The sequence below is a fragment of the Arvicola amphibius genome, chromosome 10, assembly GCF_903992535.2.
Source record: "Arvicola amphibius chromosome 10, mArvAmp1.2, whole genome shotgun sequence".
Taxonomy (NCBI): domain Eukaryota; kingdom Metazoa; phylum Chordata; class Mammalia; order Rodentia; family Cricetidae; genus Arvicola; species Arvicola amphibius.
The window spans coordinates 107,185,019-107,212,646 of NC_052056.1; the positions used below are offsets into that span (position 1 = coordinate 107,185,019).

Below are 27,628 nucleotides of genomic sequence, written 5' to 3' on the forward strand. Positions count from 1 at the left end.
TAAGTAAATGATACATTAGAGTTGAAAGCAAGCAGGACCCGTCTTCCTCAGTCTCTTTATGGAAACCAAAGCTCACTTTCCAAGGGAAGAAAACAGAAGCTTAAACAAGGCTTAAATCACACTACTCTATATTAATAAGGTTAGGGGTGGCAGGTTAAACAATGGCGGCATAAACTAGTACCCAAAATAAGCTAAAGCGATACCACCAGCTGTCTCCCAAATTGCATAGCAATCAGAAGCTGCTTACATTAAAAAAAGAAAAGAAAAGAAAAACCTCTGTGTTTTATTCTGCAAGAATCTTGTCAGCAGATACAAACAGTGCTGCATAAAACTGACGCTTCTAAATCGGAATTCATCAGTTGCCTAAAGAACTGACAAGGTCAGAACACAGTACAAAGCCAAAGCCAGGGAAAGCGCGCGAATAGGCAGATCCAGCTGGGCCTTCTTTGGAGTCCTCAAGACAAAGCCGGGTCCCAGCACGCACCGCGGTCTAGACTACATATCCCAGCATGCAAAGCGCCCAGGCCTCCCGGCTGGACTTCACTCCCCGGCATGCAAGGCGCTCTGGTCTCCCGGCCAAACTACGCTTCCCGGCATGCTCTCTTCCGAAAGCAAGTCGGCAGCCCGAGAGGCCTAGGGTCTCGGAGCACTGGGTTCTGTCTCCCTCCGTTCAGTAGTTCTTCGGTGTCCGGGAGCCGGACACTGCTGCTCGGTGTCATTTCATGAGCGACAGGAGTTTCCGTCCCGTTATTCACCGCTGGGATCAAGGAGCCCCAATTGCCCCCGGGGTGGGGAGGGAGGGATGGAGGTTGGGCAAGCTCGGTCTGCTGCAGCCAATGGCGTCCGAGCGGCTGCTCTGTCACCATGGCGACGCAGGCCGCCCGCGGGGGTGACCATCCTTCCATTGGGTAGAATCTTTCTCGAAGGCTCGAGAAGAAGGAAGCGGAAGTGGCACGTGGAGGGGCCGGTGGAGGCGCCGGTGAGTAAATGCCGCAGATTCTGGAAAGTTCTCCTCAGTAGGCTACATAAGGCTGAGCGATTGGGACCTCCCCTTTTGGATTGGTAGCTGAGCGGCGGCGGCAGCAGCGGCGGCGGTGGCGGCGGCTGCGTGCGAGAAGGCTAGCTGCGAGCTGCGAGCTGCGAGCGGTGGCAGAGGCTGAGCGCAGGCTCGCGGGGTAAGCCTGCAGCATCTTCCCGGCCGGTCGGGAGCAGGAGGCGTACGCAGCGAACCCGAGGCGGAGGCTGACCGGGCCAGCCATGTCGGTGGTGGGACTAGACGTGGGCTCACAGAGCTGCTACATCGCGGTGGCGCGGGCCGGGGGCATCGAGACCATCGCCAATGAGTTCAGCGACCGCTGCACCCCGTAAGTAGGAGCCTGGGTGGCCGGGGAGGGCTCGAGCTCGCCGCTTCTCGTGGGAGATGGTGGTCCGGGGATTCGGAGAACCGTGACACCCGGCGACCACCTGGCCTGGCTTGGCCTTTCCCGGGTCGCTCCCCTGGCTCCCCACCCAGCTTCTTCCAATCTGGCGCCGGTTCCCACCTCGGCAGGGATCTCCGCGGAGCCTGAGCTGCCGAGCCTTTTCTTCCGCATGGTGAATCTCCAAATGACCTAGAAGGTTCCAGAGCCTGTGCGCTGCTGCTTGCCTAGGGAGCGGGTGGACTGTTGTTAGCGACCACAGAAACACTATGGTAGAGGAATCCACCGCCTCTGTTTTCATCGACTCTCGATTTGCTAATATTGCCTTACTGCCCTGAATCGTTTTTTTGGAAGAGTCCTTTTTAAAGCTTAACGTGAAAGCCGTTCGTGAGAGTTTCCAGACCTAATGTTTGTTTATTTTTGGCACGGTTTAGAATAATCAGTACAAATTTCACATTGTTGTTGCTAGCACGTTGCTGTGCAAAAGCCTCGGTGGGAAAGATGGATTTTTGTCTCTGAATTAAATATTCTGCGGCACTGTGGGTGGACAAACGGAAGCATGGTAAAGAGCAACTTCTTGAGGGGGTTAGTTTCTGAAGGTTATGTAGGCAAAGACCTGCGTGTGCAGTCAGTGACAACAGCTATTTGCTTTTATAGGCAATTATTGTAGGTCTTTTTTTTTTCAAGTTCAGAGTCCATCATTATTAAAACCTGAAGGTAAAATCATTCTGACCTTAGATGATTTATGTGCAGAGGAATGTTTATGAGAGTGAATAGGAAATAAGCCTTGCCGGTAACTCACTCTAGCAACGCAGTGTGATACTCTCTCTACCTCCTTACAAAGCCATGGTCGTCTGTTCTTTGGCGGTTAGGAGGAAAGATGCCAGTCTTTCCTCGTGCCTCTCTCCTGTGAGTGCTTCTACAGGCTCTGGATTTTTTTTTTTTTTTTTTTTTTAAAGCGGCTGAGAGGAAAGCAGGGGAGATGCTCGAGTCAGTGTTGACCAGCATTTTCGACTGATGTATTATATTACTGTTAAGCTACAGGGTTAACAATTGGATTGGCTACTGATTCCTATTACAGTTGGTTTTAGTTGACTTGGAAAATGAGAAGATCGAATGTCTAGTCTCTCTGGGCTCAGAATCCCGGGATTTGTAGACTGCACCTTAAAAGACCCAGCCATTGCGGGAGGATCCCTGGCTTTTAGGGTGACATTTGGTGTACCTGCTTAGACCACTAGGTCCAGGCTGTTCTGTCCCAGCAAACTTAGCCGTCCTCAGCAGCGTCGCATTTTACTCCCTCTCCCTTACCCATGTAGGCGCGGAACTGAACCAAAATTAGATTGGGTTTGGATTAGTAATGCACAACGGGTTACTCCTCTAATCCAAAACCTTAATCACTGCCTCCTCCACACAAGCCCTCTCCATCTTGTCCCTGTTCTGTTACTACGCGTTCCCTTTCCATCGCTGAGAAAGCTGTCTGTCTGCTTGCAGGTCGCTCTTCATCTTGTCAGAGCAGGCTTAAGTGACTGACTGGTCACACTCCTTTCCCTCAGACTGCAGTAACTTTGGCTGTGGCTTTTTCTTGCTTGACTTTCTTATGGGAGCCTCATCCGTATGCTCTAAACTCTACAGGCAATGCCATAGACCTCTTAGAGTTACATAAAACCTTTTCAATTCTAAAGCAGGTGGTAGATCAGGACAAAAATAAGTGACAGTGACATTTAGGGTTGTATGAAGCTGATGACAGAGGTTCGGTTATGCTCTACTTTTTGTTGGTTGTGCATAATGCCAAGCTTAATAATACTCTAAATTGAGAGCTTGCAGAATTAGTGTTGTTCCATGTTCTTTGTGACCTGGTGACACTGTCTTAGCACTCGAGGTATTGAGCAAGAATGCCTGAGAGACTTCTTCATTGGGGTGAGCAGGACTAGCAGTTGTCAGACCTGTGGCTTTCAATTATTAATATTCCCAGACTCAGTTTGGAGTATCGGGGAAAGTTAGAAGCTGCAAAACTGGGCTTCATTTCTGTTGGAGTTCCCTCCTGTTGGTTTAGAAACTGTTTTGTGTGCTTTTGGACAAACATGGAACATTTGTGTTCTGTTCTAGGTCAGTCATATCATTTGGACCAAAAAACAGAACAATTGGAGTCGCAGCCAAAAATCAGGTATGTTCCTGAAGAGAATGCCCATTTGCCTTAAAGGGAAATCCCAGCGGCACCCCAGAAGAATGATGCACCGACCTTTAATACAGTTTCGGTTTTAAAGCCGAAACTCGGCTGGAGAAATGGCTCAGTCAATCAGAGCACTTGTTGATCTTTCAGGTTTGGCTCCCAGCGCCCTCTTGGTGGCTCATAGCTGCCTGTAACTCTACTTCTTACATCCTCTCTGCCCTCCATGGGAACCAGGCTCACATGTGCCGCGCATACATGCAGACATGCACACTAAAGATGAAAGTGGTAGTAGCTCTATAAGATATGGGTGTCAGGTGTTCGTTTGGAACCTTTGGGTGATTGCTTCATCATCCCCAACCTTGTTCCTTTTCTCTTGTTTCTGTTCTAAGATTTTTATTGGCAGCCTTAATTAGGGTAACTTCATTGCCTGTGTGTGTGTATGTATACATACATATACATATATGAATGAATGAGGCTTCTTAGCCGCTGCCTCCTAAGTACTGGGATTAAAGGGACAGGACAACGTGCTTGGCTTTAAAATGTCTTAAATGACAGACACTTTATTAAAAAAAAAAAAAAAAAAGCCTGGCTAGTGAGGCTCCTCAGTGGGCAGAGGTACCTGTTGCCAAACCTGACAACACAAGTTCCATCCCAGGGCCCCACGTGGTGGTGGGAGAGGACCAACTCCAGCAGAGTGTTTCATATTCCTGTGTGTGTGTCTCTGTCTGGCTTACAAGCTGACTGGATGAGCACACCCACTGGTGCTGAGCCGCGGGCACTGCCCAGCTGTGAAAAAATAGTAGCCCCTTGGTGCTTCTGAGTTTAAGTGACTTCACTTTTAGTGAGGAGCCTACCTTTGAGTGACGTGTCATCTGAAGTGGGTTGACACAAGCAGTAGATGAAGAAAACACCTTCTCAGAACAAGTTGGCATATTTCCATCTTGTTTTCCTGAATTTCATGTCCCTTCTTAGCATGTGTACCTGCGAGCAAGACCGCATCCCAGGGAACAGGTTACTGAAGTACCCTGTTTTTAGCATGCATGTCCAGCAGTGTGAGATGGGTGTGGATTTGGCAATAAGATCTGTGTCATCATACCCCCCCATAGTCATTTAGACACTTTTGAGATGACCCTCACCTCATCTACCTCTGGCATAGGCCCGTTTCTAGGCAAAAGTGCATACGGTCCTTAACCTGGCAGTGCCCCGAGTCTGACTTCAGTGGGACAGTGAGCTAGGGCTTATTTGTGGGGAGAAGATGGGGTGCAGCAGTGCAGTTGCCGAAGCCTTGAGAGCTTTGGAGACTGTTGCACCATCTTTTCCTTTATCTTGCAGATTTTGAGATCTGCCCCAAAGTCTGATGACACCATTGCCTTTCCTTCTGGCATTTTCCATAGAAGAAAGTACAGTAGGAGCTATATATGCATTCATGGAAAGTCGAGGACTCTGAGGGAAAGTTAGGTATACTCCCAGAGTTGGTCTGAGTGGCACAGGTAACGGTCTGAAGCTGCTGTAGGCACTGGTAGGTTGTGAAGTTAGAGAGAAGTCTAAGTCTTCCCTTTCTTTTGCAGCAAATCACTCATGCAAACAATACAGTGTCTAGCTTTAAGAGGTTTCACGGCAGAGCGTTCAGTGACCCCTTCATTCAGAAGGAAAAGGCAAGCCTGAGCTATGACTTGGTCTCAATGAAGAATGGAGGCGTTGGAATCAAGGTAATGCAACTGATCCCCTGGGCTCTGACGGAAGCATCTCTAGAGGGGAGTGCTCAGCTTAGGATTTTAACCCAAGTTGACTGGACACAGTGGGGTCTTTGCCTCCTATGGCTCCTCTTCAAGTGTGGTTAATAGAGCTATGTCTTGAGAGCTACTTAGCCGATAAAGCATGCTGACATAGATTATTTGATGTTCCTTCTAACTTTCTAGTAATTTTTTGGTTGCTTTGGTATTTTTTTTTTTTTTAAAGAAATTCAAGTAATGTTGATGGCTCAGACGTGGTCAGAGAGCCCTTTGGGAGCCTGTGAGAGCAGCGGAGTGCCAACCAGAGAGCTGACTAAGAGCTGCTGTCTGTGGCCAGCCCACACTGATGACTCAGCCCTAGCTTTTCCCTCCTTTTCATCTCTAGGGAAAAGTTCTTCCTTCTTTTCCTCCCTTTCTTTTTTAGTCCCTTTTTTCTTCCCAAACCAATAAACTCAAATTATGTGGAGCAGGGTCCATGCTAACAGCGAAGAGTATGTCAGCATGTCCCATTGTGTCATAGGTCATGTACATGGATGAAGAGCATCTCTTCAGCGTGGAGCAGATAACAGCCATGTTGCTGACTAAGTTAAAGGAAACTGCAGAAAACAGCCTCAAGAAGCCAGTAACAGATTGTGTCATTTCAGTAAGTAGAACCCAGCCAGGCAGTGTGTTTGCTTGCAGCTTGCTTTTCTTTGCTGCAGTATTGCATATATGCATGCTCTTTCCTTACAAGGTATTCTTAGCTGAGTGTTCGGGAGCATTTCAAAGTAAGCTTGAGTGATAATTTTAGCTAGAAGCTGCAAGGGTTTTTGACTATAGTGGGGTCTCCCGTGGAGCTTTCTGAAAATACAGGTTAGCTGGCTGCATCTGCATCTGGGTTCTCTCTGGGACAGTTGGCTGCTGTAAGGTTGGTGTTCTGAAGAGCTTCTCACATTGAAGGATTGCTTCCCTTGACTGAAAACCAATGCTTTGGGAATTACTGTTTTATTTGTTTGTCTTTTAAGGCAACTCTGAGAGCCAAGGAAATCACTAGAAACAAAAGTCTAGATCTATGTTTGTGTTTTGGGGGACTGGCCAGGCCACCCACTGTGACTTTATTAGGAGACTTGCGAAGCAGTTGGAGGTCCTGTGTCTAAGAGTTACCCCTCTTCTTTGCAGGTCCCCTCCTTCTTCACAGACGCTGAGAGGAGGTCTGTCCTGGATGCTGCGCAGATCGTGGGCTTGAACTGCTTAAGGCTCATGAACGACATGACAGCTGGTAGGAGACAGCCCCTAGTGGTGTGTTCCTTAGCGGTGCCTTTTAAAGGACGCTGCGGTTTAGATCTGCATCTGTGTTGACTGATAGCGTTTTCTCGGTTAAGGAAAACTAAGTTTGGATAACCTAGCAGGCTTGGTAGTGTATATATAGTCTGACACTATTTGTGACTTTTGCTTTATCATATCTAACATTGAAGAGTGGTGGGGCATTGGCCAACAGTCAGGAAGAAAGGAGCAACTGGTTCTTTATAACATGTGGGGGGTTTTCCTGTGACATTAAATCCCTGAGAAAATGGCCTGGGCAGCTGGTGACATGCCTTCTTGTTTCCCTTGTAGTTGCTTTGAATTACGGCATTTATAAGCAGGACCTGCCAGGCGCGGATGAGAAGCCTCGGGTAGTGGTGTTTGTGGACATGGGGCACTCCTCTTTCCAGGTGTCTGCCTGCGCCTTCAACAAAGGGAAACTGAAGGTAAAGTTGAAACTCCTGCGCTGAATAATAGTTTGTGAGCCGTGAAGCTGCTTGTTGAAGATGGAGCTCCCTCTTGGCAAACTCTGGAGGGGGTTGGTGGTCTTTTGTGTTTAAAAAAAATAATGTTAAGGTTCTCTTCAGTGCAGATGGTAAGAGTAGTCAATACCATAAGAGTCTTGGAGAGGCTGGCGTTCCTTCAGTGGGTGCCTCCTGACCTGGATTTATGTAGCTTTGAGCCTTTTGTTTGAATAGGACTATCTAAGAGTCTAATTGAAGTGTGGTTGAAAGTAACCTGATTCTTTCTCTTGTTTTTTTTAAACAACCTTAGGTTCTGGGCACAGCGTTTGACCCCTTCTTAGGAGGAAAGAACTTTGATGAGAAGCTGGTGGAGTATTTTTGTGCTGAGTTTAAAACCAAGTACAAGTTAGATGCAAAATCCAAAATTCGAGCCCTCCTTCGTCTGCATCAGGAGTGTGAGAAATTGAAAAAGCTCATGAGCTCCAACAGCACAGACTTGCCACTGAACATTGAATGCTTCATGAATGACAAAGACGTCTCTGGGAAGATGAACAGGTGCTTGTGGCTGGAGTTGTACACATGAAGTGGGCGAAAGGTGGAAGTTTAGCCCAGTAGTCTTGACTGACGCATGATTCACGATATGGCTATTGACTGTAAACACCATTGTATATAACTTAGAATTTAGGGATATGGCTGTGAAGGATGCTTTTTGTGTGTGTGCGTGTGTGTGCACTAGCGTGTGTGTTCCTGCCATGGTGCACATGGGGAACTCTTAGGACAACTCTCAGGAGTCAGTTTTCTCCACCCAGGTTGTCAGGCTTGCCAGCAAGTACCTTTGCTTGCTGCGTCATCGCATCAGCCTGTGAGGGCTTTTAGAAGTACCTTTCCTCAGTGTGATTAGCTTCTTTGTATATTATCCACAGAATTTTCTCCCCATCCTCTTTATGATGTGATGTGTATGTATATACATAAATACATGTGATATATACATTTTATATAAAGTCAATAACGTGGCCCGTGTGGGATTTCGGGTCTGAGGAAAAGGCTGAATGAGTTGGGTTGGTAAAAACTCATAGTAATGGTTGCCGCTGACTCCTTTCATTTCCTAAGGTCCCAGTTTGAGGAACTGTGCGCAGAACTCCTGCAAAAAATAGAGGTCCCCCTTCATTCGCTGATGGAACAAACGCACCTCAAGGCCGAAGATGTGAGTGCCATTGAGATAGTTGGAGGTGCCACGAGAATTCCAGCTGTGAAAGAAAGAATTGCCAAATTCTTTGGAAAAGATGTCAGCACCACACTCAATGCGGATGAAGCCGTGGCTAGAGGGTGTGCCCTGCAGGTGAGGTTCTGCTGGGCTTTCTCCTGGGGTCACATAACGTGGAGCCCTGGGCCTGCTTCCCTTCCAGAGGAAGTTCCTTTAGGTGATCCAGTAAGCCTAGCAGACTTGGGGTACTACTGTGGAGGTGAGAAAGGGGAAGGCATAAAGGACTGCCCAGCTGCTGTTCTTTTTGGTTTTGTTTTTTTTATTTTTGTTTGTTTTCTTTTGGTTTATTTGTTAGGTTGGTTTTTTTGGTTTGGTTCTGTTTTTTGAGACAGGGTTTCTCTGTGGCTTTAGAGCCTGTCCTGGAACTAGCTCTTGTAGACTAGGCTGGCCTCAAACTCACAGAGATCCGCCTGCCTCTGCCTCCCGAGTGCTGGGATTAAAGGCGTGCGCTGCCTCCACCACCACTGCCAGGCCCCAGCTGGTGTTCTGAGATGATGACTAGAAATGGGCCTGGTTGGGAGATGGCAGAAAACAGCTGACTCGTCAGTGTGTGGTGCCGGCAACACCTGACTTCAGGCATGGGAGGGAATCAGCTGTGATGATTGATTTGAGGAAGAACGTGTTTTTTTTTCCACCCCCACATAAAGCTGAAGGGTTACGCTGGTGACACAGAAGCACCAGCTGTAGATGTTGGTAGTGAACAGAGGATGTCTGACAGTCGTTCACAAGTAAAGGAGAGTCTATGACAAAGGTCTCTAGAGAACTCGCCTTGTATGACACAGAAGAGTGGGTAGCCTTGCCCATTGTCTTGTCATGGCCTAGACTGGCTTTGGGGTTTATTAATGTTGGTTAATTGTGGGCTTCCTTACGACGTTGTCGCTTGTCTATAGGTACATACATGTAGAGTGTTTGACCCCTGTTGCCCGAGCTAACCCCTTGCCACGGGTCATTTACTCTGTAGTAGCCCTTTGCAGGGAGGAGTGTGCTCCTTTATATCTGCTTCCCTGGATGGTGGAAATTCGAGTTCCTGAAAAGTAGTGCATTTCTGGCCTCTGCTTTGAGGGAGACCACTGATAAGATGTTCTCCTTGTGGGTCTGTATGCTTTCTTCATTTGTTTAGTTTTGTGTGTCCTGTGTACAGGCCACCCTGTCCCAGTTTAGACTTGACAAATGATATTGTAATATCATATGTGCACATTTTGATTTTCACCCCTTTTGGTGCTTTGACATGTGAAAGCAATAAAGCAGAACTTCTCGTGGGTGCCCACATCTCGGAGAGAATCAGCTTGTAATTGAAAATGCCACCAGGGGCTGGAGAGATGGCTCAGAGGTTAAGAGCATTGCCTGCTCTTCCAAAGGTCCTGAGTTCAATTCCCAGCAACCATATGGTGGCTCACAACCATCTGTAATGGGATCTGGTGCCCTCTTCTGGCCTGCAGACATACATGGAAGGAATGCTGTATACATAATAAATAAATAAATAAATATTTTAAAAAAAAACAAAACAAAACAAAATAAAAAAAAAAAAAAAGAAAATGCCACCAGCAAGGCATTTCTGGGAAAACCTGTATTTTCAGTCTGTGAAACTTGGAATTAAGAATTGCTGGCCCCAAGATTCGTGATTTGTCTTTGTGGCTGGTGATTAGCATAATGCTAGGATGACACATTCTTTATTAAGGTGACACATGCTACAAGCAGTTTAGATCTGCCCATCCCAGTAGAATTGTTATAGTGAAAGGTGTTTGGAAATACTGTGCTGATACTTCTAACCTTTAAATACCTTGTCTTTTCAAGTGTGCGATTCTCTCTCCGGCATTTAAAGTTCGAGAGTTCTCTGTCACAGATGCCGTTCCTTTTCCAATTTCTCTGGTCTGGAACCACGACTCCGAAGAGACCGAAGGGTACGTAGCCACAGATAGCTTTCCAATGCTGTCTTCAGATAAGAGTTGAATGATTAGGGAGTTTTTGGGGGCCAAACCTATCCACCTTTGCATTTGGTTATTGGGAACGTCAGGCAGAATTAGTAAGGTTGTCAAGTCTGAGCTGTGGATGTCTTTGCCGCCTTCCTCCTAGTGTCCATGAGGTGTTCAGTCGAAACCATGCTGCTCCTTTCTCCAAAGTTCTCACCTTCTTGAGAAGGGGACCTTTCGAGCTGGAAGCGTTCTATTCGGACCCTCAAGGAGTTCCCTATCCAGAAGCCAAAATAGGTAAGCAAGTCATGTGTGCACCAGCCCTGGGACTTCGTGCTGCGGCTGGTTGTTAGTGTAGAAACTACTACTACGCTGGAACTACTGTAGAAGAGGCCTTAGGAGTCCTTTCACTGGACGCTTTGACCTGGACTTGCTGGCCTAGCTGCTTTGTTGCAATAGAGTCTGTATTTGTGGAATACTGGCCACTGACCTCCCTGCAGGATTAATTGTTGTTGGCGAGGTGTTACTTCAGGTCCCACAGCAGGGCAGTACTTTCCAGGTCTTCTTGTGTACTTCGCCCTCTCTGAAGGGGTGTCTCTTCAGGTGCATTTTCCACTGGGAGGCTTGCCATTGTCCCTCTGCTTTTAGTGTTATTAACGTCATGTTTTTTATATTGGAAAAGCTGCTGCTATTGCCAGGCCTCTAAGAGAAAGCATTAGGAGGACTCAAGTCTGGCCAGCTGCGTTTTCTTCTGCCGACTAAGGTGTTGTGGCCTGTCACCTGTTCACAGTGTGGCAGGATAGCGGCTGGAGAAGCTGTTGACTGCAGGCTGAGGTTGTCAGGACTGGACTCTGCACATCTATCCCCTTCCCAGAGATGAGCTGTTGCATAAGTGTCGGTGTTGTGCTCACTGATGACGAGCTGTCCGTCACGTGCACTTTCACATTCCGTACTCATGAGTGGCGTGCCCAGAAGGGTTTCTGTAAAGGACCATTTGGCAGTTACTTCCTGACTTAGTGGTTTGTGCCAGCCGCCATGCTTGACTGGCCAAGAAGTTAAATCTAGCTGTATGTGCTGTGCGGACGGCTCCTAGGTTAATGTTGCCTTCCATGTACCTCTTGAATATAACTGGTTCGAACACTTACTTGTGGAGACTGGGTCTGTCTCTAGTCCTGGCTATCCTGGTGCTTACTATGTATTCCTGAGTGCTGGTACTAAAGGCATGTGCCGCCATGCCCAGAAAAGTACACATTTTTAGACTATTATTTGTGTGAGAGTGCACGTATGGAGGTCATGGGAATTTTGGGAGTTTGTTTTCTTCTTGTACTGTAGGTCTAGGTTTGAACTTGGGTCACCACACTTGCACAGCAAGCCCTGAGCTGCTGAGCCACTTAGCAGCCCTCGAGAGGCTCGTGATTTAGTGGGGGATAATTGTTGACACTTGACTCTGCAGTAAATGCTCATTAAAAGTGGCTCTCCAGAGCAGTGATCCTCATCCTTCCTAACTCTGACCCTTTAATACAGTTTCTGACATTGTGGTGACCCCAGCCATAAAATTATTTTTGTTTTTACTTCATATCTGTAATTTTACTATTGTTGTGAACCATATTGTTTACATATTGTTGTGTTTTGTTGTAAATATCTGTGTCTCCCAATATTTTTAGGCCACTCCTATGAAAGGGTTGTTTGACCCCAGAGGGAGTAGCAGTCTACAGGTTGAGAACGCTGCTCTAGACTAGTTCACAGCAACGTTCAGACGACATTCTCTGTTACTCCTCAAGGCTGTAGGACTGCCTTAGCATTGCAGGTTTTGATGTGTGCTGCTGTTCATGTCCCCTAAGTAAAACATGACTTAAATAATTTTGATTATTCCATCAGAAGATTAGTATTTCCTAAAAGACTAAAAAGTTAGCCTGTGCTTGGTCCTGCCTTAGATTTGCCCACAGGTTCTCATGTCTGGTATGGGCACATCCACCTACCTGGAGATGAGGAGGGGGAAAAAGACTTTTCCAAGGGTTTCCTGCCCCTGGTGTCTGCCCAGTAGGTATTACCACAAGAGTGTGCTTCCTTCCAAAGGTTTAATGGCATGAGTTGTAATAGACTCCTAAGAGCCTGCTTTAAGGAACTTGAAGTTGGTTGGGGATAGAAAAACAAACAGTTTCGGCTTGATTTCTTAGCCTTGTGTTTTCTTGGCTGTCTTTGTAGATATAAAGTTCATCTCTAAACTGGCAGTTTCTTTTGCTCTAGGCCGTTTTGTTGTTCAGAATGTTTCTGCACAAAAAGATGGAGAAAAGTCTAAAGTGAAGGTGAAAGTGCGTGTGAACACACACGGCATCTTCACCATCTCCACGGCATCCATGGTGGACAAGGTCCCAGCTGAGGAGGACGACGGGTCTTCTGTCGAGGCAGACATGGAGTGTCCAAACCAGAAACCAGCAGAAAGCTCGGATGTGGATGTAAGTGGTTGGAGTGACTGTCAGTTCAGAAGTAAAATTGACTTCATCTGAGCTATAGGTGGGGGGAAAGGTTAAATATGTTTTAATAACATAGCATTGATCAGAAGTTATGTAATGATAATCAGTCCTGCCAGTTAATGGCAGGATATTAGAGCATGATACATTGTGACTGAAGCGCATGGCCTCTTGAAGAAATTGGTCTGTAACTAAGACAAGCTGCTTTTCTTTTCTTGCTATGTTAAATCAGATGTTGACTGGCTAAAAACAACTATAACAATTGAAATGGAAAATGGTTTTGTTTTGTTTTCATTGTATGGCAAACTTGCTCTTGCTTTCCAGGCCCCATTTTTATTAGCATGGCTTTGTGGGTTGGGGAGACAAGAAGAACAATGTCACGGATAATGGTGGCGTTGTGACTGCTTAGCTTAGACTTGCAGTTGATTTCTGGGAGCAAGCAAAAGTGGCTTACAAGAAGAGGCAGGCAGACAATGCAGTGTTGATGTAAGACTTTGGTATCCACTGGTCTCAAACACTGAAGGACCATTAGAATCACAGAGCCTTCGCTTGTTCTCATCTGGACACTGTCACAGAGTGAGTGGCTAGTGCTTCATCCTCTCGGGGTCATAGTGCCTTGGATGTGAGTAATGCCTTACCTCAGTGCTTGCCTTCAGTTCTAGAAGCTGTAGGTGGAGAATGTGGAAGACCTGAGAGGGTTGGGCAGGGAATAGAGTAGTTCAGCTTTGGTTCTCTAGTCGTGGGAAAGGTCATAGCAGCACAGACTTGCCGGGAACTGGGGGCTACCAAAGAGCTTCAGAGGTAATTTCCTTCCCCTTTTGTCTTGAAGCCATATTTTTAGGCAGGGTTGCTGGTTGGCGTGTACTAGTTATTCTTTGTTCTGAGATCCCTTGAGGTGAGATAGCTGAGTCAGGAAGCAGGGGTGATAACCCTGGGATAAACCATAGTTGTCCTTTCTGTAACTCTTGAGTGATGCCATCGAGGCACGTGCTGCCGCTGCTGCTCGAGTTCAGACACTTGGTTTTGGAAAGAGCCTGGGCTAGTAGCCAGCCCATTTCCTGTGCTGACTAGAGTCAGATCTATACAGGATTAGGAGAAAGGCTCTTCAGGGGACTCTGGATTGTCACCATCGGTCAGAGCCCCTGTGGACTATGTAACTGGTTATAACACTGTCATTCATAAAATTTCTTACAGGTTTGAAATGTTTCACGAACTTGTTTTATTTTTATCTAGTACCTTTTCTGCCCACCTACTAAGATTTCAGAAATTGAGAGTACTGTCTTTGGTGCCCTGTAACTTTCAGTTCATACAGTACACCTGCTTTCTACATCCTTTGTGCCTGGGCTTTCATTTCAGAAAAATAGCCAGCAAGACAACAGTGAAGCTGGAACACAGCCCCAGGTACAAACTGATGCTCAGCAAACCTCACAGTCTCCCCCTTCACCTGAACTTACCTCAGAAGAAAACAAAATCCCAGATGCTGACAAAGTGAGTGACTCTTCCAGTTCCTTCCATTAGACAATGTTGCAGCATGTGATGGTTAACGGTGTAGACCTGGGGTTTCGAGAGGAATCCAGGCGACTGCGGGCTGTAGGATTTGTTCTGTTTGTTTTCTACACATTGCGTGGCTAAAGAGCTGCGGGAAGTACTCGGACTTATGCTGGGAACCAATGTTTTCCTTTAGATCTCAAAGCCTCTGATAATTCTACTCCAAGATGAGCCTAAAGCAAAAGTCTGCTGAAGGCAGAAGTACCTGCTGATGCCAGAAGCAGAAAGATACATCCCAGCACTGCAAGAGTTGCTAAAGAGTTGATTGATTAATTAGCTAATTCATGGAATTTAGGAGTCTGGTCAGCTTTTTCTCTTTCAGCTTACTGTCAGTTTTGAGTTAATTTGATGGTCTGCAAATAAATAGCCGGCTATATTTCCAAGTGATTGTTCCTTTACCTTGCTTCCAGTATTGGAAGCCAAATAAAACTAATGTGTCCCTTGGAAAATGGTAGCTTGTAATCAGACCTTTCAAACTAGTGGTCCTGTTGGTAGTGAGGAGCCCTCATTGTTCCAGCACAAGCTGTGTTTTGGCGTTCACATCTCTGCAGGCTTCCTGTAAGTGATTAACTGTCCATCACAGTCTGGTTTCCTCTCGCCTTCTGAGGATACCTTCCCCCGCTCAGCAAGTTACAGAAGGGAAGGGCTGCTGGAGGCCACAGGAGATTCTCGGAGGCCGGGTTTTCATTTGTCTCTGTCCTGATTAATCCTGCAAGTCTTAGCATTAACTCTGGATCCAAACTGAGTTTTGAAAGCTGCTTTCGTTTTTTCCCCTCACTAGAAAAGAGTTGAGGTGGTAACATTTATTTAGAAAACAGGTCCTCACGTTTCAATATTTTCCCCTTGATTTAGAGTTACATGTCAACAGACTTCTGCAGATAGCCTCAGTACCTTTCTAGAAAATGACATTGGGTTGGCTCTCAGACCTTAAACATGTCTTGGAAGGTTTCTCATCTGGGTTGGAATGCCACTTTGTGGTTGTGTTGGTTTGGCCAGGGGTTGGTTGAATTTTGTTTCTGTTAACTGCCGTAGTTTAATTGGATCCTGGAATATCAATTGCACTCCTGTGTCTTGTCAGCGATAAGCAGTGGGTTGGTTTTTCTCTGTTGGGGTTCAGGGCGTGATGCATTGGCACTGCAGGCTGACTGCATGGGCTACAACACTTAGCCGAGGTACAGTCTCTAGGGAACATGTGTGTGCCTTGTGCTCGTAGTGCAGCTGTCGAGCAAGCCCAAACTAAGGCTTGTCGCTCAGGTGCCCAGGACAGTGATGCAATGGATTGGTAGTCCCATCTTGACATGTTAGCCTAGGCGATCCTGCTAGGTTGTTCTGTACACCTAGCTTAAGTCTACCCTGTAACTGCGTCTCCTCAGCAGTGTGTCATTTGGGGCAGAAAACATGGTAAGAATCTGAGGGCAGGGAGTAGACAGTGTTTGGAAAATTGAAGGCCACCTCTAGAATTGTATTCCTATCATGTGAGTAATCTAGAATAAATACACTGACTAGCTAGCCTTTCTCCAAAGTATTTGCCGGTAATGCTTGAGTTAATTTTCCTTTTGGTAGTCACATACACGTAGTGACATATCTTAAGGTTAGGATGTCAAGCGCTTGTTTTTTATACACCTTGCATAGTCCAAAGCCAGTTTCCTGTAGTGTTTTTATGTTTGTAAGACCCTTTCATCTCTGTGTGGCCCAAGCTGGCCTGACAGGCATAGCTACAGGCTCCTGAGTGCTGAGGCGACAGGTATGACCATTGTGCCTGCTGTCTTGAGAATTCCAAATGAGAAGTTATATGGCCAAAAGGCAGGTAGTACTTCTGCACATGATACACAGACTTGTAGGGGCGCTCTGGGCGCTAATTCTTAACGGAACAGGTACTGTGCTGGGCTGGAGGGAGTAAGATAGTTGTTTCAGCAGTAACCGAAGTCTAGCATCTCCAGTGGTGTTCTGAGTGTATGCGACAGTGTCGTCAGGTTCTAGACCTGACGATTTGGAGACTTAGAGACTGGTGTGCATAGAGAAGGTGATGGTGATGCAGGAAGATGGTGCACGTAGCTGCTGCCTTAGTCCGAGGTGGGCGGTGGGCGCAGATGGCTCTTCCACAGTTCCAGCGTGAGAGTTAGAGATCTGTGCAGAAAGCATCAGTCAATGTGGTAAGTGTTTGTTTTCCAAGGATTAAGAATTTTTATTTTTCTTAACCCTCAAGGCAAATGAAAAGAAAGTTGATCAGCCTCCAGAAGCCAAAAAACCTAAAATAAAAGTGGTAAACGTTGAGCTGCCAGTAGAAGCCAACTTGGTCTGGCAGCTAGGGAGAGACCTTCTTAACATGTACATTGAGACAGAGGTGAGTGTTTTTATTGGGTGTTTGTGTTTGGTTGTTTCTGTATACTGCAAGGGATGAGTGACTAATTCCTCACCAGGAGTGAAGTTTAACTGAGTTCCGAGAGCAGAGAGAGGCAAAGGGATCTGGTCTTTCCGATGAAGCTATAGGGAGTTTGTTGGGTTTGGATACTGTGCATGCAGGTCTGTGCTTCGGTAGTTGTTTGGTTGAGAATAGCTCTGTTCTTTGACATAATTGTGGACAGTCTGAGCACAGGCACTGTAGGAAGCAGGCCATAGAATTACCCTCTTAAAATACCTGTGCTTCACAGATGTGCCTTCATAGTCTCAAAGTCAGGAAACTGAGGGGAATCACTGCATTTAGAAATCGTAAAAAATTACCCCTTTGTAAATTGAAGAGTGTATTGAAAAGCGGGATGGCCTAACGTTACATTAGAAAACAACTTCTCCATGTGTGTTTCTAAGTCAAAGGACCATGACATTTTGTAGAATGTTTCATGAGGGGCAGATTAGAATGAACTGGTTTTATGTGGTCGTCGTGCCAACACGTTGAGGTGTGGCTTGAGTCGCTGGGAGTCGGCTGACCTCTGCTTCCTGACAGGGGAAGATGATAATGCAGGACAAACTGGAGAAGGAGAGAAACGACGCTAAAAACGCAGTGGAGGAGTGTGTGTACGAGTTCAGGGACAAGCTGTGTGGACCATACGAGAAATTCATATGTGAGCAGGTACGCTTCAGGGCTCTCTTACCAGGTAGGCCCGTCTGTGCTTGTGGTCACTTGAGTGTTCCAAAAACAAAAGTTTGAGAGCAGAACTGAGCAGGGCCCTGGACAGGGGCTCAGCTGCCACGAGTGTCGCCTGTCATTCGAGTAGTCTTCACCATGCAAACGTCTGCTCTTGACAGACGCATGACATCAATCAAGGCTGGAAAGATGAATAGGAACCCTTAGCCTCTATGATGGTGTCCCCGGGCAGCCGTCTGTTGCTGTCACCCGTGAGGCATGTTCAGCACTGTTACCAAGCATCACCGGCCGCTGCCCTTTCTTTGCCTGAAGCTCTGGGTAGATCCAGAAGCACAACTGCGTTTCAGATGGAACCTGGAAAAAAGATTGGCCAGACTGGTTTAGGGACTAACTTGTAAAGATGGTTTAAACTTGGGGTAGGACCCCCCAATCCTCGACCCCTCAGCTGCCCTATGGTGTACTTTGATTACTGTCTGTGCCAGGCATAATTGAGACAGTTGCTTTGGAGAGTAGGGACATAATTGCTCTTCCGTGACCCAAGCATGACTTGGAGCTGGGTTTCTCGGGTACAGCATCATGAGGCAGAAGTGGTGTTAAAATCATTGTAGTAAGACAGAAGCCCCAATACCTGTGCCTCACATGACACCGTAGGATTCTAGTTAATGTGAGGGGAACCCAGTGTATCCGGTCCCTCTCGGGTGAGCTGCTGGGGTCATTGCCTAAGATGCCTACTTGGGCTAAGAACCTCTGAGGTAAGGCAGCCACTAACCTTTATCTTTCATATAAAGGAACATGAAAAGTTCCTGAGGCTTCTCACGGAGACAGAAGACTGGCTGTATGAGGAAGGAGAGGACCAGGCCAAGCAAGCATATATTGACAAATTGGAAGAGTTGATGGTAAGCTCTTTGCCCTGACAGGTGCAGCTTGCATTGTAAGCCATAGACGGTTACTGAGGTGTGAGGTTGGCAGTTGTTAACCCTCTCTTACACTTTAGAAAATGGGTACTCCTGTTAAAGTCCGTTTTCAAGAAGCCGAGGAACGGCCGAAAGTATTGGAGGAGCTGGGGCAGCGACTGCAGCACTATGCCAAGATTGCAGCGGACTTCAGAGGCAAGGTAGGCGCTGCTGTCATCCCGATGAGTGACCTGAACTTAGCCAACACGTGACCTCAGGATCTCTAGCCTAATAAATGTTGAGTGAGGAGTATTGTATTGGTGTTTCACACCAAGGTGGATTTGAACTTAGGGAAAGTGGGTCAGAGTAGATGTGTCTGTTCAGAACTCTCTAGTGTCTATTTTCTGTCCAGGATGAGAAATACAACCACATTGATGAATCTGAAATGAAGAAGGTTGAGAAGTCTGTTAGTGAGGTGATGGAATGGATGACTAATGTCATGAATGCCCAGGCTAAGAGGAGTCTTGACCAGGACCCTGTTGTGCGCACTCAGGAGCTAAGAGCGAAAGTCAAGGTGAGTATGTCAGCTTTCGTCTGGACTTGGTCAGCTTGACACATGGCGTTTTCCCTGTAAATCTTTGACCTCATCTGGACTGGTACTGGCTTCCCTAATGCATTATTGCCATTACATACATTTTTCCTAGTTGGCTGCATGCAGTACATTGAACCCCTCCATGTCCCAGCAGGTGCTATTTGTCCTTTTGAGGAAACAGACACCATTGAGGGCAGTTAGTCCTGCCCCCTGTGGAGGGGAGACCAGAACCTGCGTCAGGTGTCAGCATTAATCCTGTGCGAGAAAAGTAAAGTGGGGGGCGGAGTGGGTGGATGCTCAGCCGTGCAGAGCAGCAGGCGGGGCATCTGATCGGGGCGTCCTGAGAAGAAAACAAAGGGCTTGTCTGGGTCACATGTGAGGAAGTCCAGGGAAAATCGGCCGTTTCAGCCACTTTGTAGTTCTGAGCTATAAACCGCATCTTGAAGTGACTTAACCCCGAGTCCCTTCTGTATAATGGAATTCATGATTCCTACATTTTATGTTGCAGCAATGAGGTAGTGTTTATAGCCACCCAGCAAGTCCCCAAAAAGCCCTAGGCAGTAGTCACTTTGATCAGGCTTGTCACTGTGGTTTGTATGGGTTTGTTTGACGAGACAAATGGAACTGGGTAGGAAAGTCCTGAGTCAGGAGTGTGAGGAAGTAGTTGAGTGAACTGGGTGGATCAGAGCTAAAACCTAATGGCTAATTTTGTCTTCTTAGGAACTGAACAGCGTTTGTGAGCCTGTTGTAACTCAACCCAAACCAAAAATTGAATCACCTAAACTGGAGAGAACTCCCAATGGCCCAAATCTTGACAAGAAAGATGATTTAGAAGGCAAAGATAATTTTGGTGCTGAAGCCCCGCATCAGAATGGTGAATGCCACCCTAACGAAAAGGGCTCTGTCAACATGGACCTGGACTAGGCTCTCTGCCAGCTTCCCCTCCATGTCATGAAATGTTTGCCATAGTATGTGACTCTGTACAACAGACTTGAGTATTTATATTTTCTTTCTTTTTTTAAGACTGTCTAGAAATTTTGTGTATTATATGGGGAAAAGGAAAAGCTTGAGTCTGTAGTCTTTGACTCTAAGGGAGAATGACCTTGGTGACAGAGTCCTGTGGCAGTGTGACCCACACTGAACGCTGTGCAGTATTGCTGCTTGGACCGCTGAGGAGTTGAGCTTCTTTTGAGGAGAGAGACTCTGCCTGCTTGTTCACGTGCTCCGTGATTGGAATCTCGGAGCAGTGCTTCTCACCAAGGTGTTTTTTTTTTCTTTTGCATTTTTCTCTCCATTTCCGCATGTGTGTGGCTGTGGGTGTTTATAAATGAGATTAAGTTTGATTTGTAAGGGCTTTCAAAAATTAAGTCTGCCCCATAGAGTGATTTTGCTTCCATTATTACACATTCAGCGAGTGCAACGCAGCTAGTGACCTGTAGCAGCATGCAGAGCAAGGCTGTAACCATCACCACAGTGCACTGTCCCGTGGAGGTGCGACAGACACGGGAGATGTATGGATCATGTGATCATTGTGACCACCTCATGAGCTTTAGAATAAAGTTCACCCTGTGGTGTCATTTCTAAACGGCTCACTTTGTCACTGATTCAGAATGGTATTGGGGGACAAGTACATCTTAAAACACGGCACCTGCTGGAAACCCCACCCTGGAAGACCCTGCTGGTGTCCATGACCATCCCCTTGTTCTCTGGTGACTGTCCAGCTGTGGGTGGGTCGGCTAGTCATTACCCACCTGGGGTTTCTCCACAACTATAAGCCCAGAAGGTTCTTGTAAGTGTTGCCCAATATTAAAAATTCACAGCTGTGGTGGATTCTGGTCTGAAGCCAGCCTCAAATATTTTAGCCAAATCCCACCTTGGGTGGGTTTGAGTGTTCTTTAGGTGTTCTGTTGTCCTTCAAGGTTTTGCGACGTTGAGTTCTTTGAGCTTAGGGAGGCGTGGCTCCCTATGGCAGGGAATCATGGTTGTCAGCAAGTGGCAGAGGAAAATTCTTCACCTGGAGTCAACCGGGAAGCCCAGAAAAAACAGATTTGGTCAGTATCACCTTCAAAGGCATACCTTCCAGCAAGGTCGTGTGTCTGTCTGTCTGTCTGTCTGAAATCTGGTTTTGGCCTTGGGAAGCTTCACACCTAACATGCACGGACACCACCACCCTGGAGCTCTGCTGCCGTATAGGTTGAGTTTTGGTAGTCTGGGATGGGTAAACATCCATTTTGGAAGCTGAGACAATTAGCCCAGGACTAGCACTGGAAAATTCCCTGACTGCATCCCAGAATGGTGATATATCACTACTGTGTAAAGGAGCCAGAGAGACTGGCCCCTGCTCTAACAATCCTCTCTGCAGAGCTAAGCGTAGCCCCCTAGATGCCTACCAACTCCTGAGGGCAGCATCTCTGGGGACTTCACACGTGGCTCTGCTTTTTAGGATTTTTGAAAACTGGGCAAGTGAATTTAAGGGCATGTGCCTGTCCATAGAGGATAGTAGAGGGCATTAGATCCCCTAGACTTGGGCTCTGAGCCACCATGAGGGTGCTGGCAACTGAATGAACTCTGGTCCTCTGCAGGAGCAGCAAATGATCTTAATTGCTGAGCCACCTCTCCAGCCCATGGTTTCCGTCTGCTTCTGTCACTTAGCATCTCCAACATCTGTATTCCAACTATTGGTTGCTTGTGGCTTGACACAATTCCTTTTGGATTCTGACAGCTTTCACACAAATGTAAGAAAACCTCCCTTAAATATCAAATTAGCGCTTATTATTACTGTAAGGCTCTCATCTTTATACGGGTAGTGAACACTGCAGTAGCCAGTCACTCTCAGGCTCAACACATCTTCCCACGCACTTGTCACAGGGGCCTCTTCGTCCTGACACAGTTGTATCATCGTGTCCCATTCTCACAAAATGTCATTTACAACTATTCCTTGGATTTAAGATCCATTCAAAGTGTTAGCCCAGTCCACCTAATACTTTGTGATCGAAGTTTTGCTTGAGAATCTTTTTAAAAAAATTTTTTTTTATTTATTATGTATACAATATTCTATGTGTATGCCTGTAGGCCAGAAGAGGGCACCAGACCCCATTACAGATGGTTGTGAGCCACCATGTGGTTGCTGGGAATTGAACTCAGGACCTTTGGAAGAGCAGGCAATGCTCTTAATCTCTGAGCCATCTCTCCAGCCCTTGCTTGAGAATCTTGAATGCTTTCCTCCTACCAGACTAAGGTGTTTAACCAGGTGTGTGGGGGGTGGCTTTAAAAGAGAAATTAGCAGATGGGTTACTTCAGAGCCACTGAGCAATTAAACGTAGCCCACTGAGAAAGGCAGACATGTTAGGTAGAAAGCGTTTGGCCACCTGACTGTTGCAAGCTACTGGGGCGACCTGATTAAAGTCCTATTTGTCCCTCTTGAATGGCACGTATCTCCGATCAAATGATTCCCAAGCTTAACAGCCCTGAGAATAAAGCCTGTGGTGGTCCCTCTCAGCGGCACGTGCACAGACAGCAGAGCACGTGCATTCTGCAGTCCTGAGCTGGTGTGTTCTGGCTGTGTTTCTTGAGGGTCCCTAGCCGCTTGGGATTTCTCTGTGTTGGTTTGAAACCTGGCCCTCAGGGAGGAGGAGGCAGCTTATTACTCTGCCAGACAGGCCACTAGCTGTGGAATGAAAGAACCCAGCTGAAAGCGTGTGGTCTGAAGAGTGGGCCATAGGAAGAACGGTGGTCAGGCAATTCAGTGCAGCAGGGTTCTGGACGCAAAACTCAGAAGGTCCAGCTGAAACAGACCAAACTGGTTCGAGCAGCAGGTGCGGATGCTCAGATGCGGTCCACAGGAACCCAGGAGGAACCTGGGTTCCACAGACTCACGTGGAGGAGTGTGGCAGCCTTCTTTGTTTTGGTAGAGTCATTATTTGAATGACTAATAGAGTGAGTCCGTGCAAACAACTTCAGAAGGCTAGACGTGAGGATGTCAGAAGACACCAAAGGACCGGCCAGTCTAGAAGGGAGAGCAGCCTGTGAGGACCCCTAGGGCACAGATCGGAAACGCCATAGAACATGCCCTGGTGATCTGCAAACGGTTACCGTGTCAGTCACGGCTGCATTCCAAAAGCACACTGGACAGGCAGAATTCGGAAAGCAAGCGGTCACCTGGGGGCAGTAAATGACCTCCAGAGTCCATGTGGAGACTGTGGAGCCTGGGGTGGGGGTGGAAGGCTAGGTCTGATGATTTCTCTTAATTTATCAAGGAATTGTACTTGCCTTTTGCCCATTAAATCAGCAAGACCTGGACGTCAGAGACATTAACACCGCAAACTCAAGGGACCTTTGAGTGTCCTGTGTCTCTCTGTCCATCTGGCCTTCCCCCAGGTCTCACCCTCTGCATCAGTGTCAGCCAATAGCTGACGTCATCTCTGATACACTTACCACACAGCTGTCTCATCACAAAGCATTTCAAACTCCATTCCTCAGAGAAACAATAAAATTGTGTGATCAAGACCTAATGGGTTGGCCTGGAGAGATGGCTCAGCGGCTAAGGGCTGCCAGAGGTCCTGAGTTCAATTCCCAGCAACCACATGGTGACTCACAACCATCTATAATGAGATCTGATATCTTCTTCTGTCTAATACTCTCTCCATCATGCAGGCATACAAATAAGCACATACGTAAAATACATAAATTTTTAAAAAGACCAAACTGAAGTCTGCCGGTCCAGCCACCAGTATGGTAGGTGGCATTTTGGTTGCTTCCTGGAGACAGGGAGGGCACAGCCAGGACTGGGGCCGCCTCTGGTGAGTGAGCGCACACCTGTGGGCCAAGGCTTTGCAGAATCACATTCTCACTGTGGTACCATTTCCTTCCCGAGTTAGTACCACCCCCTCCACCCCCGCTGCCCTGGTTTAAGAGAAGTGGCTGGGTACTCTCCTCTTAGAATTGGTAAGAAGAGACATGGGCTGGCTGAAGGGGGTCCTGAAAATGGAGAAGGGGATGAGGAGACATTAAGGCAGGGCTGAGGCTTTGGTGAGAAGGGCCATAGCGCACCCCAAATTCTATTTGCTTGGCATGGTGGCCCTGCCTGTCCCCACCTACCTCTCACACACACACGTGCACAAACGCACTCGCACACACACACGCTATTTTGTGGATGCGTGGCTCCACACAAGGATGGCCCAGGAGTGGTCAGTATTATGGGAGGACAACCTTACCTCTTTATCACCCCCCTGCTCAGGATCCCCTTTCCCAGCCCCCATCTCCTGTGCCACCCCCCACCCCTGTTCACAGTGATGTGCGTCTCTGCCACCAGGCTGTGTGCTCTTCTGTTTGTGTCCCCAGGCACATACATTTCGTGTATATGTCAGTGCCAGGGGCCTGACATACACATGAAATGTGAACCGCTTGGGAGTAAAATGCAGTTCCGCGCTGGCCGCGCTCCATGTGTCTCGGGGAAATCTGCCTTCCTTCTAGAAAGCATGGTATCTGTGTTAGGTTTCTGGGCCTGCCGCTGGTGCACAGTAGCCACAGGCTGCCTTCAAACACATTTATTCTCACACAGCTCTGGAGACCAGAAGAATGAGACCAAGGTTTGGGCAGAGCATGCTCCAGAGGTATCTATGAGTATCCTGTCTCCAGCCTCTGGGGGCCACCCTACCTCCCTTCTCCTCCTCTCCCACCTCTTTCCTACAAAACCTCTTTTTATCTTTTCTAAGGACCTCAGAAATATCCACAGTGACCCATCATCTCAAGACCAGGAGCATAATTTAGTCTGCAGAACTCTCACTGGTAGCCCAGGTGTGGTCAAAGGTTAGAGGACGGAATAGCCACCAGTGCCTTTGATCTGCCACCTGTACTGGTCTGAGGGACTGGTCCCCCCTCCCCAGCTCCTAGGAGCCACACCTAGCCTGAGTATTGGGGTGGAGAAAAGGCCGAGCCCCTCTTGATAGAGCTCATGTCTTATAGCAATCTACTTCGGGAAGCCTCCATTTCCTCCTTGGTAAGGCAGCTGCTAACAGTGTCTATTCCCGGGGAACTGTTAGGAATGGATGGGAGACCACACATCTGTCCGAAAGCAGGCCTCCCTGCAAAAAGCATACTAGCAAACTGCCATCTGTTTCCCAGCAACCTCCCTGCTCTGCCCTATCCTCGGCCTCAGCCTCCTCGGAGGTGGTCGGTGGGGGAGCTGTTTGGGGGCCACTGGCTGTGACCACCTGCTTTGGCTTTCCTCCACACAGTGAGATATCGACTTCCCAGAAAGAACACTGTGATGACTTGTTCTCTGAGATTTGAGCTCTAATTGCTTCGGGAGGAGCCCACCTGGGCTGAGATCATTTCTTCATTTTGTCCTTCGTTTGCTCCCACAGGGCAAAGCTTAATCTCAGTTAGACCTTTTCCATTACACAGGAAAGAACTGGCCAAGCAAGGAAGGCAAGGTCCTTAGCACTCAGGAAAGAAACTGCCCCAGAGTGAGTGCTCCTTCCTTCCCAGCAGCTCCGCTTCTCTTTCCTGGCCACAGAAACCCTCGGTGGTGAACATGTCGGTGGTGAACATGTCAGAACCAATGACGGACAGATCTGGCTTCTCCCCGAGAGCAGACACACAGGGGACCTCGTGGCATTGGAGGGCCTGGTAAATGCTGGGCCATTTGAGCTCGGGCACCTTCCAGCGAGGCTTTCTTTGTGCTGGTAGCAGTCTGGGGGAAGACAATTGTGAGGATTCTTTGGGTGTCTGGAGACTGGCCGCTACAACAGCCCCAGCTGAGCACCCTAGCATCCCTTCCCCTTGGCCGTCGGTCACCAGCTCTTTGCTTCTGGTCATTTCTAGTACCATGGAAGGCCAACTGCTCCCGCCTCTTAGGATTCTTCTCTGGTTCCAGCTGCTCCCCCACCCACCCCGACACCATTTCAGTCACACTGAACTCAAGTGCAGGAATTGTCCCTCGGCTCTACCTTTAGGGCTTTGCACCTTTATATTCTTACTGCTTCTCTTTTTAATTTCTGGAAAAACTACTTTTGTTTTATGTGTATGGGTGTTTTGCCTGCATGTGTGTCTGCGCACCATGTATGTGCAGTACCTGTGGAGGCCAGGAGAGGGCATCATATCCCTGGAACTGGAGTCACAGATGGCTGTGAGCTGCTGTGTGGGTGCTGGGAACTGAACCTGGGTCCTCTGGAAGAGCAACGAGTGCTTTTAACCAGAGTCATCTTTCCAGTCTTCCAGTTCTTTATTTTTTTTTATTTTTTTATTTATTTTTTTTTTTTTTTGGTTTTTCGAGACAGGGTTTCTCTGTAGCTTTGGAGCCTGTCCTGGAGCTAGCTCTTGTAGACCAGGCTGGTCTCGAACTCACAGAGATCCGCCTGCCTCTGCCTCCCGAGTGCTGGGATTAAAGGCGTGCGCCACCGCCGCCCGGCTCCGGTTTCTTTATTTTTATTGTGCTATAAAACACATTGTATAAGTTGGCCACCTGAACCAAATACATATTTAGTGCATGCACACTGCTGTATGGCGGGCCACCATCAGCATCATTTCCAGAACTTTGTTTTTCTTTTAGTTTTCTGAGACAGGGTCCCTATACAGTCTAAGTCTGGTCCCTGGCCTTTTAAACTCCCTATAGCTGAGGGTGACCTTGAACTCCTGATTTTCCTGCATCTCCCAAGTGCCAGGACTGTATCTACATTTCACCATATTTAGTTCCCAAACTCTTCCACCTTACAAAACAGAACACACACACACATTAAACAACATCCCACAACCTCTGGCCCGAACAGCAGCCGCTCTGCTTTGACTCTATCTAACGAGTCTGATTGTTCTGGGTGCCCCGTGCCTAGGAATCAAGCAGTGTCTGTGATGTTGTGGCTGGCTGTCTCATTTAGCACAGTATCCTTAGGTTCATCCACGTGGTAACGCCTCTGCCTCCTGTTGAGCCCCTTTCAAGTGGCCACATCCTAGTGTTCGCACTAATATCTCTTGGGCATCAGCATGAATTCTCTCTCTCCCAGCATCCCATGTACCAGTGTTCCCACAGTGCTTCACGCTCCTCCCATCATGCAAGAGCCAAATGAAGAAGCCATGGAGGCTGCAGACCTGTCCTTCCCTCTTCAGGACAGAGTCCTCTCTGCTTGTGGATGTGTCCCCCGTGTTGGATTGCAGTACGGTGTAGGCACAGAGTGGTGCCCAACAAATACAGTAAAGCCCAAAGGCGCCCAGGGATGACTTAATAAAAACAGACCTGAATGTTCAGGGAAACGAGGGCTACAGAACCCTGCTTCCTGCAGCATGGTTTGTGTCTTGAGTGCTGCTGCCATCTTGATCCCTTGTTCGCTGGCCTGTCCTTTAGTCTCTGCCAAAAGCTAGTCTATTTTCCCTGCACTCCATGCACGCATGTCCTCTTGGGCCATCTGGTCCTGGTACCTTCTCTTTGGAAAGGATTCCCAGTCATTTTCTCGTGCATCGGCTCACGCTGCTGAGCCCAGAAAGCCTGAGTGCCACCGCTAGGGCTGCGGTCTGTAGGCGATGGATGCTTGATTAGTAATCATCCACCACTGGCCCAAGGCATCCCCTTGTTTAGAGCAGGTGCGATCTCTGTCTTGCCTTTTAAGGCTTGGTCTCAGAGGAGAGCTGTAGGGGAGCTAAAGAGCAGCCAGGCCCTACCCGTGCCTGGCCAGTGATTTAACTTGAGCTAAACAGCACGGCCTCCCCAAGCCCCAATTTCCTTTTCTGTGGAGATCACCAATTGGGTGTTCTCCGGGGAGGGATATCACGAGGGCCGAAGAAAGTCCTTGTTGTGGAATATTCCTTTAC

The 27,628-nt window shown here is 47.6% G+C and overlaps 2 protein-coding genes across 3 annotated transcripts in view; one reads left to right on the forward strand and one right to left on the reverse strand.

Moving 5' to 3' along the window:
* The first annotated feature begins 981 nt into the window (after window positions 1-981).
* On the forward strand, window positions 982-20,411 carry Hsph1 (heat shock protein family H (Hsp110) member 1). Of its 2 annotated transcripts, XM_038345306.2 has the most exons (18): window positions 984-1,364; window positions 3,525-3,582; window positions 5,157-5,297; window positions 5,842-5,964; window positions 6,480-6,579; window positions 6,915-7,048; window positions 7,377-7,621; window positions 8,177-8,405; window positions 10,125-10,231; window positions 10,404-10,537; window positions 12,488-12,696; window positions 14,068-14,199; window positions 16,466-16,603; window positions 17,201-17,326; window positions 18,130-18,237; window positions 18,336-18,455; window positions 18,647-18,808; window positions 19,547-20,411. In XM_038345306.2, exons 1-18 carry the CDS (start codon window positions 1,258-1,260, stop codon window positions 19,748-19,750), a joined length of 2,577 nt encoding a protein of 858 aa, XP_038201234.1. In that variant the 5' UTR covers window positions 984-1,257; the 3' UTR covers window positions 19,751-20,411. The 2 variants fall into 2 exon arrangements, with proteins under 2 accessions (XP_038201235.1, XP_038201234.1); XM_038345307.2 differs by lacking the exon at window positions 14,068-14,199 and having other exon boundaries at window positions 982-1,364.
* A 4,853-nt stretch (window positions 20,412-25,264) lies between these two features.
* LOC119824389 (WD repeat-containing protein 49-like) overlaps window positions 25,265-27,628 on the reverse strand; it is a 47,766-nt gene continuing 45,402 nt past the window's right edge. Inside the window, exon 20 of the mRNA XM_038344511.2 lies at window positions 25,265-25,520. Coding sequence (XP_038200439.2) covers window positions 25,265-25,520 — 256 coding nt within the window. The remainder of the gene's footprint in view (window positions 25,521-27,628) is intronic.